Source organism: Halictus rubicundus, chromosome 12 (genome assembly GCF_050948215.1).
Source record: "Halictus rubicundus isolate RS-2024b chromosome 12, iyHalRubi1_principal, whole genome shotgun sequence".
Classification (NCBI taxonomy): Eukaryota; Metazoa; Arthropoda; class Insecta; order Hymenoptera; family Halictidae; genus Halictus; species Halictus rubicundus.
The window spans coordinates 12241462-12260011 of record NC_135160.1 but is presented as its reverse complement, the minus strand read 5'-3'; the positions used below and the strand labels follow the sequence as shown (position 1 = coordinate 12260011).

General features: G+C 41.3%; 1 protein-coding gene across 5 annotated transcripts in view; it reads left to right on the top strand.

Moving 5' to 3' along the window:
- Positions 1-18550, top strand: part of LOC143359528 (uncharacterized) — a 61653-nt gene that overhangs the window by 42157 nt on the left and 946 nt on the right. For 4 of the 5 annotated variants that reach the window (XR_013083128.1, XM_076797503.1, XM_076797502.1 and 1 more), the window contains 3 exons: positions 11497-11593; positions 13164-13349; positions 17332-17349. Coding sequence is in view for 4 of the 5 variants with exons in the window: in XM_076797503.1 (XP_076653618.1) it covers positions 11509-11593; positions 13164-13349; positions 17332-17349 (289 nt within the window). In the remaining variant the exon portion in view is untranslated. The remainder of the gene's footprint in view (positions 1-11496; positions 11594-13163; positions 13350-17331; positions 17350-18550) is intronic. The other variant, XM_076797504.1, reaches the window with a different exon arrangement.

Genomic DNA, 18550 nt, shown 5'->3' with positions numbered 1-18550 from the left:
CCTTCGCGACGATCTTCGCTCCCTAGGGTGTCGTGATTCTCTTCGGGCCCTTACCTCTAGCCCTAGGTAGTCCTGGCTCCCGATATTCAGCCAGTTAACCGAAAATTCGAGTTAACCCTTTGCACTCGGCGCTATTTTCAAAACTAAATTTTTCTTCCGTTTTACAATCTTTTCATTTTATTCATACGAAACTGACCCGATTTCCACATAAAATATCTAAATGTTTAGTAATCTATTAAATACAAACTTTGTAATGTAACAAATATTTTGTAATGTTTTTTGTAATTTCTTTGAAGTAAAGCCACAACAATTTCTAGTGGTGCTTCGGAGTCACCGCTCGAGTGCAAAGGGTTAAATCTCGGCACTCTGTGCGGGCGTAGATTTTACAATGCTGTACTTTGTTAACCCTTAACCGGTTAGCTGTTGCGACCTCTTTGAAAAATGTGTACCTAAGTCGCAAAAATTAACCGCTGTTTGAATTACAGCTGTTTTGACGAGTATACTCGTCAAACACAGTTAACTGGTTAACGGACCAATGCCGCCATACAAGCGGCATGGCACTTTTACTTAGTGGGTCCAATGCCGCCTATATGGCGGCGAAAATCAAATTAATCGATAATATAAATATTTAAATTTTAAATATCTTCCTTTCCTTTCATTTTCCACGAAAATGTTGAGTTCACAGTTTCTCTACGCGTGAAAAATAGCTTGGACCTGGTGGGAAGTAAACTCGAGACACTTCCGCACCGTTAAGGGTTAATAATCGCAAAAAGATATCGACGTTGATTAACGTTATTAGCAAGATAGAGATTTTATCCGTCCCCCGTTTCGAATTTTGTCGAAGCCGGATTTCGCAGACTTTGCGGATATTAAAAGGGTAGTCGGTGGGAAAGAGGGAGAGATTAATTAATCGGTCTGGCGATACCCGGTGATTAATAAAACGGTTAATTAACGAGCTACCGGTAAAAAATCCTCGAGGACGACGACGTGGCAACGGGGGACGCGACGCGATACACGCCGTCGGATATCGATCGCGTCGGACTTCTTTCGCGCGAGAGAGCTCGGATTAAGCAATTCCCTTTCGCGTTGTTTTGCATCACGTACCGTAAACACCTACGACTGCTCCTGTCACTCAGGTCCCGTTGTTCTCCTTCAATTTCCCGGATATTAACGCCGCCGAGTCCGCACGGAGCCCGAGCGGTTTTGTTCGACGCGATTAGAGCCCGTTTCGTGACAAAAGCGAGTAAAACGTAAAACAGCAGTGACAATACGTTACCATAAGCCTGCGGATTTTATGCATTTATGGTAAAAATGACAGATAAAAAAATAAACAGTATCAACATAGTCCCAACTTATTAAAATTACTAAAGGAACACAGAAATGTCTGTTTGGCTCCTGATCATTAAAATCTACGCGGAACATTTATATTTTGCATAACGATCCAATTATCATAAACGTGTTGAAAAGATTAACACTAAACGTGCCGAGCTATAAACGTAACAGGTACATGTCGCCTTCTAAAAATGACAAGATTTAATTTATTTAGACTTTGCGCGGTTCTTATTGCAATGCCTGCTCTACTAAAGATATTTATTGAATCACTACTCATGAAAGCGTCTTTATAATTTCAAAAATTGTCAAATAAAAAATCCAGGACCGGTCATTGGACCGGTAATGGTGCGTTTAGTGTTAACAAATTGACAAACGTATAACTCCGTCATTTCGCAACATTTTGACTCGGAGAAATGAAAACTCAAAGCTGAAAGTTGCGCGTTTATAGCTCAATATAATTAAAATTTTTAACTTAGTTAACCTCTTTGAAACAAATTTGGAAATTTTACTACTTAATTCGTGCACGCTTCAGAATGGTCTCCTTCCCTGAACGTTGAAAACCTAACGCGTTAACGAGATTTTACCACGGCCCTCGATAATACCCCCGTTATTCGGGCAACTCTGTTCGCGGCGAGCAGCTCGATTAATCTTCCGTCGAACAATTTCCTTTAAGATAATAGACCCACTCTATCAACGGCCGGAAACGCTAATTAATTTCGGTGTCGTTCGGTTTTGCCACGATCGAGAAAATTTGTACAACGATCCGTCACCGTGATCCTTTGGCTCGCGGTCTACCGCCGCGAGAGTGCTTGACTCGTTTCACTTGAAACTCGTTACGGCGTGTACGACCTGATGAACCCTCGATTGATGCTTGGAACTTCTCGAGACGATGATAAATGAGCAGGGCCGGTGAATCTGCCTGTCGTTTTACTTCCGGAAACCTCGAGGAATCTACGAAACCGAAGACGTCGACAATTTCCTCCTCGATTTCACTTTCCCTCCACTGAAATACTTGTTCCGGGAACTCGGTGATTCAATATGGCAACTTGTCGAGGCAACTGTGATTTAAGTATATTTGTTGCTGCCTCGTATAAAGATTCCACAGGTCACAAAAATTGAGGTCCGAAAAATTGAACTCTGTTTTAACTCTTTGAGGCACACGATTTTAAAGAAAAGCCCTAGTTGCACAGAATTTTGCGGCACACACAACTTACTGACGCGTTTTGATTTGCATACATTTTTTTTTCACTTATTTACCATCGGTGCACAGCATTGCGAACCGAATGAGAAACTTGAAATAAAATATTAAACTGTATGACTATGAGCAACTTCGACTTTTCCAGGTGGGTTAAAATATGTCCCAGCACGCATAAAAAGCTAAGCAAAAGGTGGGATAGTGTTTAACCCACCTAGCCCCAAAGAGTTATGCGAGAAAATAAAGAAGCCCTATCGGTGTCTCGTGCCAATGGTAATCAGACTCATTGCAGGACAATTAGACTGCTTTGTGCCTTGGCAGCTCACCAGAATCTCAAAGCTAACAAGAAACCAAGCGCCTTCTTTCAACCAAGAGAACAGAGTCTAGTTTTTACAGTCAATAAACATTTAACCTCGCAACGGTTGCGGTCCAGTTCCCGCAAATTCTCCTGGCGCTCATTGCGACGCAAAAACGCGGCGCGAAAGAACAAGGGTCGCGTTAAAATTCGCATTCGCGACTCAGGGTTAATCGCCCAGTGGTCGCTGGGTCAACTAAATACAATCTGCCGGTCGGATCTTCGTCGATAGTGATCGTCGAAAGACTTTCGGCGGATGGTTTCACGGTGGCCCGGAGCGTAATTACACGCGACTGTGGCAAATCAAAGCGGTCCGAACGAACGGATAGGAATTATGGCCTCGGGCGAGAAGGACGCGCGAAGGGCGATTAAAAGGTGTTCGTTCGAGGCCGTTCGAGACTGTTCGGCCGCTCCCAGGCTATCTGAAACATCGATCGAGGCCTTTCCGACCGAGCCACCACGTGAAATCGCAACTTACGTGATCCTAACGAGTTTCGTTCCCCTCCCGGCCGGTCTGGCTGAAAGGTCAAAGACGAACTTTCGAGCCTGCCCGATTTAGAGTCCGTTTATGCTATCCGCGATCCGCCCGCGGCCCGAATAGAATCAAGAAACACTATCGCGGCACGTACCGATTGCATTATTCTAGAAAAAGAAGCAGTCCTACTGGTCTTTCTCAATCGTACACGCATACTGTCTTGCTATCATAAATATACAGTAACGAGCAAAACTGAGTCTACACCATTTGAAGCAACACAACTTTTTAAAAATTAGATCAAATGACTTGAATTTTATCGAGAAGTTAGAAGGATTAGTTTATTAGACGAGGTGTACAAAATTTTTGAAAAAAGTTTGAATTGGTCGGAGTCGCAAAAGAAATAGTAAAAGTTGGTTTTTTTAGCTGTTTTATCCGAGCCTGTATTGAAAATTTAAAAAATGTGTTTGATTCGCTTGAATAAATGATATTTATGCTGAAAATTTCACCGATATTGAATCTGAAAAATTATTTACACCTCGTCTAACAAACTAATCCTTCTAACATCTCAATAAAATTCAAGTCATTTGATCTAATTTTTAAAAAGTTGCTTCAAATAGTGTAAACTCAGTTTTGCTCGTTACTGTAGTTCTGTATGAAAAATAAGTATTTGCTGAATGTGAGAAAATTGTTTTCTCAGTTTGGAATTTCTTCTGTTAATTTCTCTGATAAATGCATAACATCCGCAGTGTAACTATAATCTCGATCTTTCGCCGGAGTGAAATGCGGAGAAAATGGCTCGGAAAGAGTATCGCCGCGCGATCATGGTGGCCTTGGTGCGAACGAAAGTCAAGCACCGTTAAATTTTCGGTTTTCGATTTCCATTCCGGCGTTCAAACATCGACTGCGGAATTGCTCGGTAATTGCTCGTACAGGCCGTGCACGTTTCGCGAATCGACAGCGGCAGAGAAACGCCTCCGGTTGCACACGTGCACACGCGTGCATACGCGTGCATACGGTCTGGGAATTCGCCAACAGAAACAGAAACGGCAACGGTAACGGCAACACAGCCGCAGCGGAGCCTCGTGTTTCAAAACCAGCGGGCCGGTGTGTGCGTTTCCAGGTTGTTGCGCGACCCCCAAATGGAACGCTCTTTGCAGCCCCGGAAACGCGTCTGCCGGTTAATTCGCAGCCTCTGCGAACACCCACGCGAATTTCGCGATCTACGTGTCCTCGATACGCTGGTAACATGGACCGAATCTAACTCTCCGAGCTTGCAAGCACGTAAAGTTTCCCAGTCGCAAATTCGTGAAGCATCTAGAATAACATATAAACCCGCGTGAGTGACGGCAAATGTCAAGCAGGAGGTCGTCGTTGATGAACTGGGCTCCGTGATCTGATTAAATGGCGGCGCTGCCATTTATCCAAGCTGTTCACCCTGGACAACCTTGTCTGCGGTCCCTGTATACCCTACTCATTCCGAAACATGGGGTCTGTCTCGTATTATGGGCTCCTAGTGGCGGCTGAAGCACTTTCAGATCTCCTGTAATCCTTCGCAATGATAAATCATCCATGCCTGAATCGCTGATCTCATGTCCCAGATGGTTCCAGCCGAATACCTCGAAAAGCATGAAAGATATTAAAACAGTGTGAAGCACGTGTCCAAGGAATTCGAGGGGCAAAGAGGGAGGCAGTATCGGTTTTCTATTTGGGTGGCGTTTTCAAGGTCAACTTTGTTTTTTTTCAAATGGAAACCTATGTTTTCTATTATGGGATCCTATTGTACGTGAAATGACCAAGAATTTTCGTAGGATACTTTTTTTTGTCCGCGCACTAGGAGATATTTAAAGAGAAGTAGAGCGAGTCATACTTGTACTGCGAGAAAGTTTGTAATTTCTTCGTAACTATAACAAATTTTCAAAATGTTGATCCTCAAATTCTGAACGAAAGCCATTGGTCATTAGTAGACGGAGGATTTTGTGCATTCATGGCGAAAATCTACACAGGTGAAATACAAAACTGTGAGGACATTGTATGAATTTATGAATATTGCTGTATCAAATATTCAAATACACTTGCAGTCAGAAGTTATGCAACTGGTCGAATAGAGTTCTGTACATTATATGAAATTGTACAACTAATTCAGTCGAGTTCTGTGCTTCGTGTTAAATTGTACAATTGGTTGAATAGAACTCTGTACATTATATGAAATTGTACAACTAATACGAATTCTATGATTCATGTTAAATTGTACAACTGGTTGAATAGAATTCTGTACATTATATGAAATTGTACAACTAATTCGAATTCTACACTTCATATTAATTTGTACAACTGGTTGAATAGAATTCTGTACATTATATGAAATTGTACAACTAATTCGAATTCTACACTTCATATTAATTTGTACAACTGGTTGAATAGAATTCTGTACATTATATGAAATTGTACAACTAATACGAATTCTATGATTCATGTTAAATTGTACAACTGGTTGAATAGAACTCTGTACATTATATGAAATTGTACAACTAATTCGAATTCTATGCTTCATCTTAAACTGTACAACTGGTTGAAAAGAATTCTGTACATTATATGAAATTGTACAACTAATTCGAATTCTATGCTTCATCTTAAACTGTACAACTGGTTGAATAGAATTCTGTACATTATATGAAATTGTACAACTAATTCGAATTCTATGCTTCATATTAAATTGTACAACTGGTTGAATAGAACTCTGTACATTATATGAAATTGTACAACTAATTCGAATTCTACACTTCATGTTAAATTGTACAACTGGTTGAATAGAATTCTGTACATTATATGAAATCGTACAACTAATTCGAATTCTATGCTTCATCTTAAATTGTACAACTGGTTGAATAACTCGTTAATAAATGATAGAATACAGTGAATATACCCTAACGTGCTCGTGTCACGACTCAACGCAACACATAAATTATTACAAAGATGTACTTCATGGCGCAAAGGACGCACTCCGCTTCCGATTACGCGAGACTTAAAGGGACATGCAGTTTCGCCTGCACAGGGCCTCGTCATCCCGCCGATGCATAGCGAAACACATGGCGAAAAGTTCGTGGTTCCCGAAAGATCGATAACGCGCGACGAACTCGACTTTCCGCTTCCGGAAATAGCGTTCCGAGCCGCCTCTTCTATCCGCTCCGCGACGTAGGCGCGGGTTTTAGCGATCCCGGGTTGGAATACTCGGTTTTAATACGCCGGGATATAGCATTTCACGGAAAATTGGACGACCTAGTTTGCGGACGAAAGGCGAGCCGAAACCGGGAATCTGGTTTGAAACGGTTTCGAATGTTTACGATGATCCGGGGACCGAAGATCCGCGCCGAGGAGAAGAGGAAGAGGTCTTTGGACGATTTCCAAGGCTGATGCGCCTGAATACAAGAGCCTCGGCATCCAACTGCATCCAATAATTGCATTTTTCCATTCCCGCGTCACTTCCGATCGGGAACGCGACGAGGAGTCAGAAATTTTGCACGTTTACAAATTCTCGATCTGATTTTGGTCGCTCCATTATCAAGCTCACACTGAGAACAATTTTCTTAATTTTCCTACCAACAGAAAATCAAAAATTGCCACGGGCAAATTAAATTCTCCGAACGTCGTGCTGTGCATTCACAAAATGAATTTCATTTTCTTCGTGTAAAATCTACACGAAACCGGTGCAACGAATTTACGCACGATCCTTTTCAGAATTATCGAACACGGAATAATAGTCGGAAAATCCACGAGTTTCCCCTGCTAAATTATCATAGTATTACGCGAACGAGAATTTCAATATTTCGAGGAAATTATGATAACGAACGTGTTAAGTGAAAAGAGCGATCGCGTTAAACACCGGGAGCAATTACCGCGGAGTTTTAATTAATTACTCGAGCCACGACGGATGCGGGAAAAGTCATGTTTGAAGACTCGTGGAACGGTTTGGAACTTTTACGACATCCTCGAGCAAAGCACGAAGCGCGAAACGTGCTTTAAAGCTCCGAGGAGGAAGAAGTCTTTGGCCGACTTCCAGCGCTGAAGTCCCCGTGCCTCGAGTTTCGACGGGCATCGTTAATTGCATTTTTCAATTCTCGGCTTTTTGTCGAATGGAATCGGAGGGACGACCGCGCGCAATGGGAACATGTACGCGCGGCAGATTTGATCGGAAAAACGGGTCGAGCTATTTCCATCGTTCAATGGTTAATAAACTCGCGGCGCCGCCGCTTAACAAAAGAGGAAAAGCTAGAGGTCGCGCTGCCCCGAATACGGATAACTGCTTGCTGTTTCGAAGCCGTCCTTTTTATGACTTTAAGAGACGACTTCTGCATCACTATATCAGGGCCGAGGCTCTCTGGGGGGCTCGTGAACGCGACCGAGCTTTTTCGAGCAAGGACGCGCATCTGGGACGATTTACACAAGGCGATGTTCAGCAAAATTCATTATCTCGTTAAAGAACGAAAATATTCTACTTTCTAAAACGCGCACGAGATCGAAATCAACCCTTCGAACTCGGAACTATTACGGGGGCTCCATAAGTAATCAATTATTTTGAAATCTAAAACAAATTTTGTAGTAAATTCAAGTTTTTATTTCTTAATTTATTATATAATCTCCGTCATTGTCAAGGGCAGTTTGCCATCTTTCCAGCAAATTTTCAATCTCCCTCTCATAGAAATCCAGGGTTTGAAGCAAAATATGACTCAAGGTGCCTCCTTGCATCTTCTACAGAGTGTTTTATTTCTTAAATAATGCTCCAGAGATCTGAAAAGATCAGAGGGAGCAATATCCGGTGAGTACGGGGGTGCGGTAAAACTTCCCATTGCAATTCTTTGATTTTTTCCTGAGTGAGTTTCGCTGCATGGGGCCGGGCATTGTCAATTTGCAGTATCACACCTTTTCCGTGGACTAAAGATGCCCGCTTTGTCAATAGTTCTGAATGCAGCCGTTGTAATTGCTGACAATACAACTGAGCAGTAACTGTTTCTCCAGGTTTCAACAACTCAAAGTGAATTACGCCACGAAAGTCCCACCAAATGCACAGTAACACCTTTCCAAGTGATAAGCTAGGTTTAGGGGTTGATATTGCGGTTTGATTTGCAGAAAGCCATTGCTTCGAACGCTTTATGTTATCACAAAGAATCCATTTTTCATCTCCGGTAACGATTCTGCTAAGAAATGGATCTCTACGAAATCTGGATAGCAATCAAGTGCAAATTGATCGACGAATATTCTCGTTGGTCTCAGATAATTGATGCGGTACCCATATGCCTTTCCCATTTCGTGTAGGTGCCTTTGTATAGTTGACCATGTGGACCCAAGGCTTCTCCATAATTCTTGTATACTTAACACGTTGACTGCCATGTCACCCAAATGTAGGTAACGGAATGATTTGTCCAGGTTTTATAATGAATTTTTACGTTAATATATTCATTCTACCAAATTTGGTTGAGGTCTGTAAAATGTAAGAAGGTTGGATGACTACTGAATATCATACATTTAATTTTTTCAATTTTTATTTCATTAAATAACTTACTTTGATTTTATGGAATTTTTGAGGTTTCTAGTTTGGCAGTAAAAGTGTTAATTTTAGGATCAGCTTCCACTGGAGATTTTAGGGTGTCATCATCAAATTCAACTGGTCGTCCACTTCGAGACCTGTCGGAGAGATCATAAAGACCAGCAGCAAACCTTCTGGACCAACGTTGACACTTGTTGACCTTCGATACATCTCCATAAACATCGCAAATTTTCTTTGTTGTTACCAAATCCTGCATGAAAATGAAAAAGTGTGCAATTACAAATATGATCCTCGGAAGGTACGGACGCCGCCATTTTATTACAGGGTTGTAAACGAAATTATTACAATATTTTGAATACAGGCTGTTTTACCGAAAACTGTAAAGGAACACGTGTTTCCTGTTGAACGATCGGTACATAACTAAAGGAAAAACAAATTCTTTGCAAATAATTGATTACTTATGGGTACCCCTAACATTACCAACTATCTGCATGATCTCGGCAGCTTCTGACCAGCGCTCGCTAAATTGAACCTTGCTCTTTCGAATGAGCCCTTTCCCAGCGAAAAATATTCTCGTATAAGTACGAAATAATTACGAATTGGTACGAGTAATTTCGTCGGTAACGTAGTCACTCTACCTTATCGTGAATGACGGAGTCTTGGCTCCTTTCGTTTCGAATTCTGAGCATTAATGAAATCGCTCAGAAAGAATACGTGTTTCCTCTTGAACGATCGGTACAGAACCAAAGGCAAAACAAATTCTTTGCAAATAATTGATTACTTATGGGTACCCCTAATAAGAACAGAATTAATGTAAAATATCCCAAAATTGGTACATTGAAGGCACAAATGAATGGGCGTCCAATAGAACGACGTGCACAGCAGTGAAGAATATAAAGTTTAATCCTGTTGGAACGGTTCTTGAAAATATTTTGTTCGAACCTACGGCGGACTTGTGCGCTCCCCACGAGTATAGTGATCGCGAGGGGCGATGTGAAATGAAGTCCTCCCGCGATGACCCCTCTTAGAAAGAATTCAGGAGCGAGGAAATTCTGGCACTCGACTCGAAAATTCCGTTTTCACTCGTTCCCGATATTCACACCGGGACGACGACGCCACCACCCGTCTAACGTTATTGCTTTCCGGAGGCGGTGGAGGGGGGGCAGGGGTGGGGAAAACTGGTGGAAACCTGGGGTTGCGAAGACAAAGGACCGGGAACAAATAGCGTTTTCGTCTCGAGCAGGTGAAAGGTCAATTCTCGCGTGTCAATATTGAACTACACGCTCCGCTATCACACGACTTTTTTTTCCTCGGGAGACAAAGGGCTATTCTTAGGCCCTGCCCCTGCCACCGGAAAAAGTGCACCACTCCGGGATCATGTTTGCCCGTACCAGTTTCTGCTCACTTTCGTTCTGCGCTTGTAAATTTGCGATACGTTAAAACTTTTAAATCGAAGACCTTGGCGCGAGAGCCTCGGAGAAGACAATTTTTTTAGTAAAACGGTTGGAGAGCGTTTGGCGCGAGGGTTAAACAATTTTTTAAATCCTTCTTCGAAAATAGTATGAATGTAGTATGTATAAATCTAGCACATTGGCGATCTTAAATTCTTTTAGTCTGTCTGCTGCTTCAAATTGTCAGCTTTATCTGCTTTAAATCTGCTCATTTTTTGTCATAATTAGAATGCGAATTTTATGCATTCGGGACAAATATGAATTCTTTCATTATTTCCGACATGTACAAATTATTAAGGGAAGGAATACATTTGTATTTAAATCCCGTTTTTTGCAAATAACTCGGGCAATTTTTCCAGTCATAAAATCTAATGATCAAATAGATTGTACGAGACAAAATTAACACTTTGACCGCCAAACTAGAAACCTCAAAAAAATTCCATAAAATCAAGTTAAGTTTTTTAGCGAAATAAAAATTAAATGTGTGATATTGAGTAGTCCTCCAGCTTACTTGAATTTTACAGATCCTAATCAAATTTGGCGCAATGAATATATTAACGTAAAAATTCATTTCAAAACCTGGACAAATAATTCCGTCGCCCACGTATGGGTGACATGGCAGCCATCGTGTTAAAATACGGTCGTTTCACACTTCATTTTCAAACAATAAATCAACCTACAGTTGGGACAGAAAATAATGAAAAATGAACATTTTTACAAGATACGAAGGGCGATGGTTAATCCCATCGGATCCTTTTGAGAAAAAAACAGGCAAAGACCGTCCGTCAGAGAGCTAACGAAGAAGCCAGCTGTTAATTAGGGCCGTGAAAAATTGTCAAAGGAGAAGATTGGAATTCGGTGTTGATGTTTGCGACTCTGGCACGGTGCCGGCCGCGGTATTAGGCCGTTGGAAAGAGGAAAATTAGAAAATCGGGAAACGCCAGAGGCTGCGAGCTTTATTCCGCGGAGCGTTGAATCGCGCTGACTAGCGAACGACGCCATGCTTTTTGCATAAAGCTGCCCAGCAGCGTCGAGGCAGATATTTTTCGAACGGAGCCGGAAAGGCGCGTGACTCGATTGCGGAATATCTTAATCGCGATTCAACGCGTGCAACCCAGGTCACACGGCGGAACAATTCTGTTTCAGATCGAGAGGAACATGTCGGTCGAGATAAGAGCGGGTCGACCAACAATGCCGACTATACCGCAGTCGAAGAGACCGACGATTTTAGTGTATCCAACAGGTGAGCAAATTAACAGTGCCACGCCGATGTAACAAATAATAACAGCCACGCAAAACCGAAACAACGTATTTAACCGTTTGCACTCGAGTGGTGACTCTGAAGCACCACTAGAAATTCTTGTGGCATTGTTTCAAAGAAATTAGAAAAAATATTACAAAATATTTGTTACATTACAAAATTTGTATTTAACCGTTTGCACTCGAGTGGTGACTCTGAAGCACCACTAGAAATTGATTAGTTTAATTTAATAGATTACTAAACATTTAAATATTATATGTAAAAATCGGATCAGTTTCGTATGAATAATATGAAAATATTGTAAGACGGAAGAAAAATTTAGTTTTAGATTGAAACTAGCGCCGAGTGCAAAGGGTTAATAGATTACTAAACATTTCAATGTTATATGTAGAAATCGGATCAGTTTCGTATGAATAAAATGAAAATATTGTAAGACGGAAGAAAAATTTAGTTTTAGATCGAAAACAGCGCCGAGTGCAAAGGTTTAATAACACAAGAATGGAAAAGACAAAGTTGAACGTAACAATAATTTTTGTAACGTTCTCACGCCTCGAGGATCTCGATTGGTTTATTTGATAGCTTGTAGTAAAAATTGCTGTTCAAGCTTAGTAAAAATAGTTGTGCCTAAATAAAATTATATAAGAGGTTAACACTAGTTTTACGGAACCGGTAATTTTGCCATATTCTACATTGTTTAATTTACGATTGTTGAGATTGTGAATTTTTTTTTTTTGCTAGTGTATAGTAATAATTATTAGTAAAATCTGTTATTAACAAATTTATTTCTTTGGGTATGTATTATTTACAAAATGGCTAACAGACACTCGGATAGACACGTTCTTCTTATTTTCATAAAGTAATGTAAAATACTCACTTTTAGCCCTTAACGGAAGTATTTCAAGTTTGCTTCCCACCAGGTCCAAGCTATATTTCATACGAAGAGAAACTGTGAAACATTTTTATATCAAGAGTAGAATAAAAATGACAACAATAAGAGTCATAATAAAATCATTTTGGTAATCATTGGTAAGTAAAACTGCCATGCCGCTTATATGACGGCATAGGTCCGTTAAGGGTTGGTACTCCGTAAACCTAGCGTTAAGATCAGTGCTTTGATCACATTATACGAGAGTTTCCAGAATGTAGAGGCCTTTAAAAAATGGCGTTACGTTTGAAAATGTCCTCGCAAAGGCAGTTTACCGGAAGAAACGCTGATACCGATGAAGAAGGGGCTTCGATAAGGATGCCACGAGTTTAAAAACGATAGTGAAGTGTGCTTCTGAGGAATCCAGTACGTTCGACTGGTAACAAGGCCATTTTACGGGAGCTGTACGCCGCATTTCCCTACGTAGCTGATCGATGCAACATATCGAGCCGGGAAAGCGTGCACCTGCTGGCACGTTAAGTTATTCGCCGATATTCGGGACCCGGTGAAACGTAATTGGCACCCGTGAAACTCAACCGCGCCGGTGTACCTGCATGTTGCGAAAACCAATTCCTTCCGTACGGTGCGTGAAATCGGAACGAAATCATGCTGTTTTACATTTTCCAGTCACTCCAGAGAGCATCATCATACCGATAGTCTCGTGCATCCTGGGATTCCCTTTGCTGGCGCTCATGGTGATCTGTTGTCTGAGGAGGCGAGCGAAGCTGGCGAGGGAACGAGCCAGGAGGAGAAACTGCGATCTGGATCACGGGGCGCTGAGCCTCGTTCGTTTCAGTCCCGTTCATCGTTTAGGTGAGTTTTAAACACGGCGACGTTTTCTCGTCCTCGTCTGTCGACGTTCCGCCACGAAGATCCACCTTTATGCGAACCTCCTGCGCCTAGGAACACTGTTCCCGAGAGTGCCAGTTCGTTACCTTTGCCGAACTCGAGTTCGCATAAAGGGCTGCTAGGAAATGGTCAATGTTCGGGTAGTCCTAAAATGATAGAATCTCCAGATTCCATGGAATTGTAACAGCACCGGTTACCGTGTGTAGAATATGAAACTTTTCGGAAAAGTAGACGAAGATTTTGTATGCAGAGAAATATTGGGGATCGTTCACGTTAAATGATTGTAACTTCGGGAAGAATTCATGAAAATCGTTCGATCTTTCGGCGTTTACGCGAGGCAGCACCCTTAACGCGGCCTTGCGAAATGCTAAAACACCTTACCGGAAGAAAGTCGAGGACTATTGCTGTGTGCTGAGACAGAAAAGTATTAGGTTGGCAAGAAAGCAATTTCGGTTTTCACTAATAGATGGCTTTATGTTTTGTTCGATTGATTTCTGTTAACGTTGCGTTCGTTTTCCTTCTGACATTTCATAACTGCATCTTTTAGGTTACTTTCGAAGCAAATTACACGTAATTTTGATGAAAATTGTCAGTTCTGTGTCAATTTGAACATGGAGTGCAAAAACGAACATTATTGGCACATATTGATTTTTTATTTCCGTAGAGGTAAAAAAGCTGCCGAGGCTCACAAAGATATATGTGAAGTGTATGGTGTGGATTGCTTAACAGAACGCACGTGCCAGAATTGGTTTAGAAAATTCCGTTCTGGAAATTTCTCACTTGAAGACGACCAACGTTCTGGTCGACCATCCGAAGTTGACGATGACCAAATGAAAGCCATTATTGAATCGGATCATCATATAACTGTCCGAGAGATTGCAGACAGGTTAAATGTCTCGCATACAACTATAGAATATCGTTTAAAAAGTCTCGGAATCGTTAAGAAGCTCGATATTTGGGTTCCACACGAATTGAAAGAAATTCACTTAACGCAAAGCATCGACATGTGCGATATGCATCTCAAACGAAATGAAATCGACCCTTTTCCGAAGCGAATCATCGCTGGTGATGAGAAATGGGTTGTTTGCAATAACACAACTCGAAAACGATCATGGTCCAAGCGTGATGAATCAGCCCAAACCACGCCGAAAGCTGAATTGCACCAAAAGAAGATCACGTTGTCAGTTTGGTGGGATTACAAAGGTATTGTGTATTTTGAGCTTCTCCCAAGGAACCAAACCATTAATTCAGATGTTTATTGTCGACAACTAACAAAACTGGACATAGCAATCAAAGAAAAACGGCCAGAATTGGCAAATCGCAAAGGAATCGTGTTCCACCATGATAACGCTAGGCCACACACATCTTTGGTAACACGTGAAAAGTTATTGGAGCTTGGTTGGTAAATGATGTCACATCCACCATATAGCCCTGACATTGCACCACCAGATTATCATTTATTCCGAAGTTTACAAAACTCTTTGAATGGTAAAACTTTCGCTAATGATGATGGTCTGAAATCGCACTTGGATCAGTTTCTCATCGAAAAGGATCAGAAGTTTCACGAGCGCGTAATTATGAAGCTACCAGAAAGATGGCAAAAGATCATAGAACAAAATGGAAAATCTTTTATTGATTAAAATTCATTGCTTTGATTAAAAAAACTTGGATTTTATTTCACCTAAAATTATCGAAATTACTTTCTTGCCAAGCTAATATGTAAAATTAATTTAAACATCCTCAAGTAAACTGTAAACGTCGCACGTCTATGGCGATGGTAGCGAACGTACTAAAACGTTTTCTTACGTGAAGGTCTCGCGATGACGATGGAAAGGGGTCACGGGATATTTGTATTTGAGCACCCCCGGCCTTATTAACAACCTGAGCAGCTTCCGTGGTCCCGCGTTTCTACTCAGTCGCCTTGGAACACCCACGCGCGCTCGAATACGCGCCGATTCGCAGCATCGCGTTCGTCGACGATTCCGTAAATGGCGCTCGCATATGCATATAAACGCGTGCGGATGCGCGGTCCGCGATATGCACATATAAAGAGAGCGGAAGAGGCATTAAACCAGATTGAATGCCGGCCTGAATATCCCGGTTCATGCGTCGAATCCGGAATGCTTGAAATTCAAACGCGATACTGCGATCAAGCGCGGTATCCTCCGACGAAACGAAAATGTTTAATCTTCGTCCGAATCGTATTGCGAAAGTGAACGACGCGACGCGTCGAGAACCGCGAACGCTTTTATCGGTTTCCTATAAATCTTGATCATCGGTGCCTCGACTAGCGCGTGGCACTTCGGGCACAATGATCTTCGACGCGATCGTCGATATCGTTTTTTAAGTCTCGATAATGACCGACGATAAATAAAACGCGATGCGTCGACTTCTTTTTTCAAGCGATCGACGTGATACGCGTACCGGCAGAAAGATCGTAAACTTATACTGTTATGACGTTCACGCGCGGCTCGAAAAACTGTTATAGTAACGTCGATCGAGACTCTTGAAATGGACTGCGGATTTTATGCAGTGAAATTGGAGTTTTATGCAGTGGAAACTTTTAAAGAATTAGAAATACTATTGGTGGTTCATTGGCATGCCCCAGTGGTCATATTTATTTTTCATAATTCCACGAATTGTTAAAATTATAATAATTTCTGACTTCGCTCGTTTAATCACTTAATTAAATTGTTTAGTTTACTAGAACTAGGTGAACAGTCTGTTTTTTCATTACAAATTTGTTTATTTAATTTCAATTTCTGTATATTTTTATCTTTACTATGTTATGCGTTATTCATTTCATTAATTTTAAAAGTGCTAATGCATTTATTTGTTTGCAAATTATTTGTTATTTTAGTAATACTATCTATCCGGATATAAATTTTTTTTTATATTTATTTACCAAGCCATACAACTGGTAATTTTCCAATTGTTTTTTTTTTTTTAATTAAATTCATTGAACTACGTGCTGTAATTCCAAAATTTAAATGAAAGCGATACATGTACATCTATTTGAATCGAGAAATAAATGTCTATGTAGCACCTGTACCAGGCACACGATTCTTAATTTCCATAAAAATCCGCAGTCCGGTTGTGAAGAGCCATTATTTCGCATAACTGTCACGAATATGTGAAATTTCCAGCTGTTATCCGTTCCAGTCACTTTTTCGGCTCCATATCGGTTTTGAAACGGTTCCAGGATGGATTCCCGTATCGACGTTTCCGTAATTGATATCGCTAATTACCATTGCGGTTGCAGATTACCACGTACACGCACAGTTTTTACAAAATTATCGTAAAAGACGAAGAAACATGTATGCGCGGTATTGATTTCTAATAAATCGTTGAAATGAATAAACCAGCTACACATTTTTCATGTTCGTATTACAATATTATCCGGACTAGGAAATGAATAAATGAAAGTTTCAATTTTTATTTCCTTTCGCGTGCGACGAACGTAATTAATCATATCGACGTTCGTGAAATATTTTCCTGTTTCTTTATATAGAACGTAAATCAATCAATAGGATGTCGTGTTGTTCGGCCATGTTAGACTTCATTGACAACCGGTGGAGGTTCGGAATAAGCTTCACTGGAGAAAATAGACGAGAATCGATTCTAGAACCGCAACAGAATCGATGTGCACACCGAAATAGAGAGCACGTGGAAAAGCTGTTTCGAATAAAAGTTATTTCCAACTGTTTTAATCAGAACTTTAATAAACAACGATTCTGAACAGTGATCTTTGGAATCGTTTCAAGACCTGCTCCCGAACAACGAGAATTAACGTGAAACAATGCCTCTGCAAACGGGAAGAGCACTCGTAACGTAGATTTTAATAAAAAAAGGAGTTCGATAACTAGCAATGCTGAAATGAACAGTGTCGATGCTGAAAAGAACTAAAATACATGTCCCTTATTTCATTCTATCCCGTCAAGCGCAGCGTCTAAAGAGGATTTAGGTAAAGCATTTTCATCCTGGTTTGTTGCTTGATTTCGTCTCTAGAGACGTTAGAATTTTCTGAGAACCGGCGCGGTTCGTTTTCCTTAAATGCACATTGCATTCTGCCCGCCGCGCGCCGCCGCCGCTGCTGCAGTTGCATACTCGGCGTGCATTTGAACGGCATTAGAGAGAACGAGAATTAACAGCCGTGGAGAGAGATGATTGGGCGCATTGAGCGGTCGCCTGGTCTGCATCGAAACGCGTTCTTCGTAGTTGAACCTGGTCGACCAGGGCCTGGGCCCTTCGCTAAACGTTTTCAGCTTCTGGCTCTTCGTGTTCCCGATGCAAAAGCATGAGTCAAATTAATCAATATCGTGATCCGCATGTAGCTGAACCTCGACTCGAAATTTTCGCTCTGCAAGCCTGGCAATGTACGTAACACTTTATCTCGCATACGACTCTATTCTAACTACCATAATAGCGCCGGCAGTCCTACATCGTTTTCGCACGGGGTGCGGCATTTGAAAAGGGTCACGTCTCACTCGCTACCGATGATGGAAACATTTGCATCCGATGGAAATTTGCGATCCACCTCCCTGTCGTTAATTTCTTTTAACCCTTTCATAGACCCTGAGCAACGTCAATTTCAAATCCCGTTTTCTAAACAAGAGTTTTCTCTAAACATAGTTTTTTCAACGAATATTTACATGCAGAGTTATTAGAATGAAAAGGTGCAACGACCTATATAGAGGTCATTCAAGGTCGTTGAAGGTCAACTACAATGGCGAGTTTCACTCGAACCATTTTCTCCCATCATCGATAACAAGCGAGATATTCAGGTGACCTATTTCAAATACTCCGCTCTGTATACGTTCAAGTGCAATTAGTATTCCTGCTGCGTTCTCGCGCTTTTATTCGCGGGTTTGCTTGATGATTCGAGTTCTTCTTAATACATCTAGGGTGCAAACTAATTCGCGGCCCTTGCGACTAAACAATTAGAATCCGTCCGGTTTGGTTCCTGTCTCTTGCGATCGATGCAAGCAATTTTTGTTCTGCATAGAAATCTGCAGTCTATTCGTGATAACTATAAGTACGGTGTCGTTAATTTATGAAGGGCCAGAAACCCGACTGGAGTAATCGTTAAAATACATTTTGGTTTTTTGCGAGCGACAGAGGGCAGCGAATTAATTTGTACAGTCGACAGGATGAAGCATTCTGTT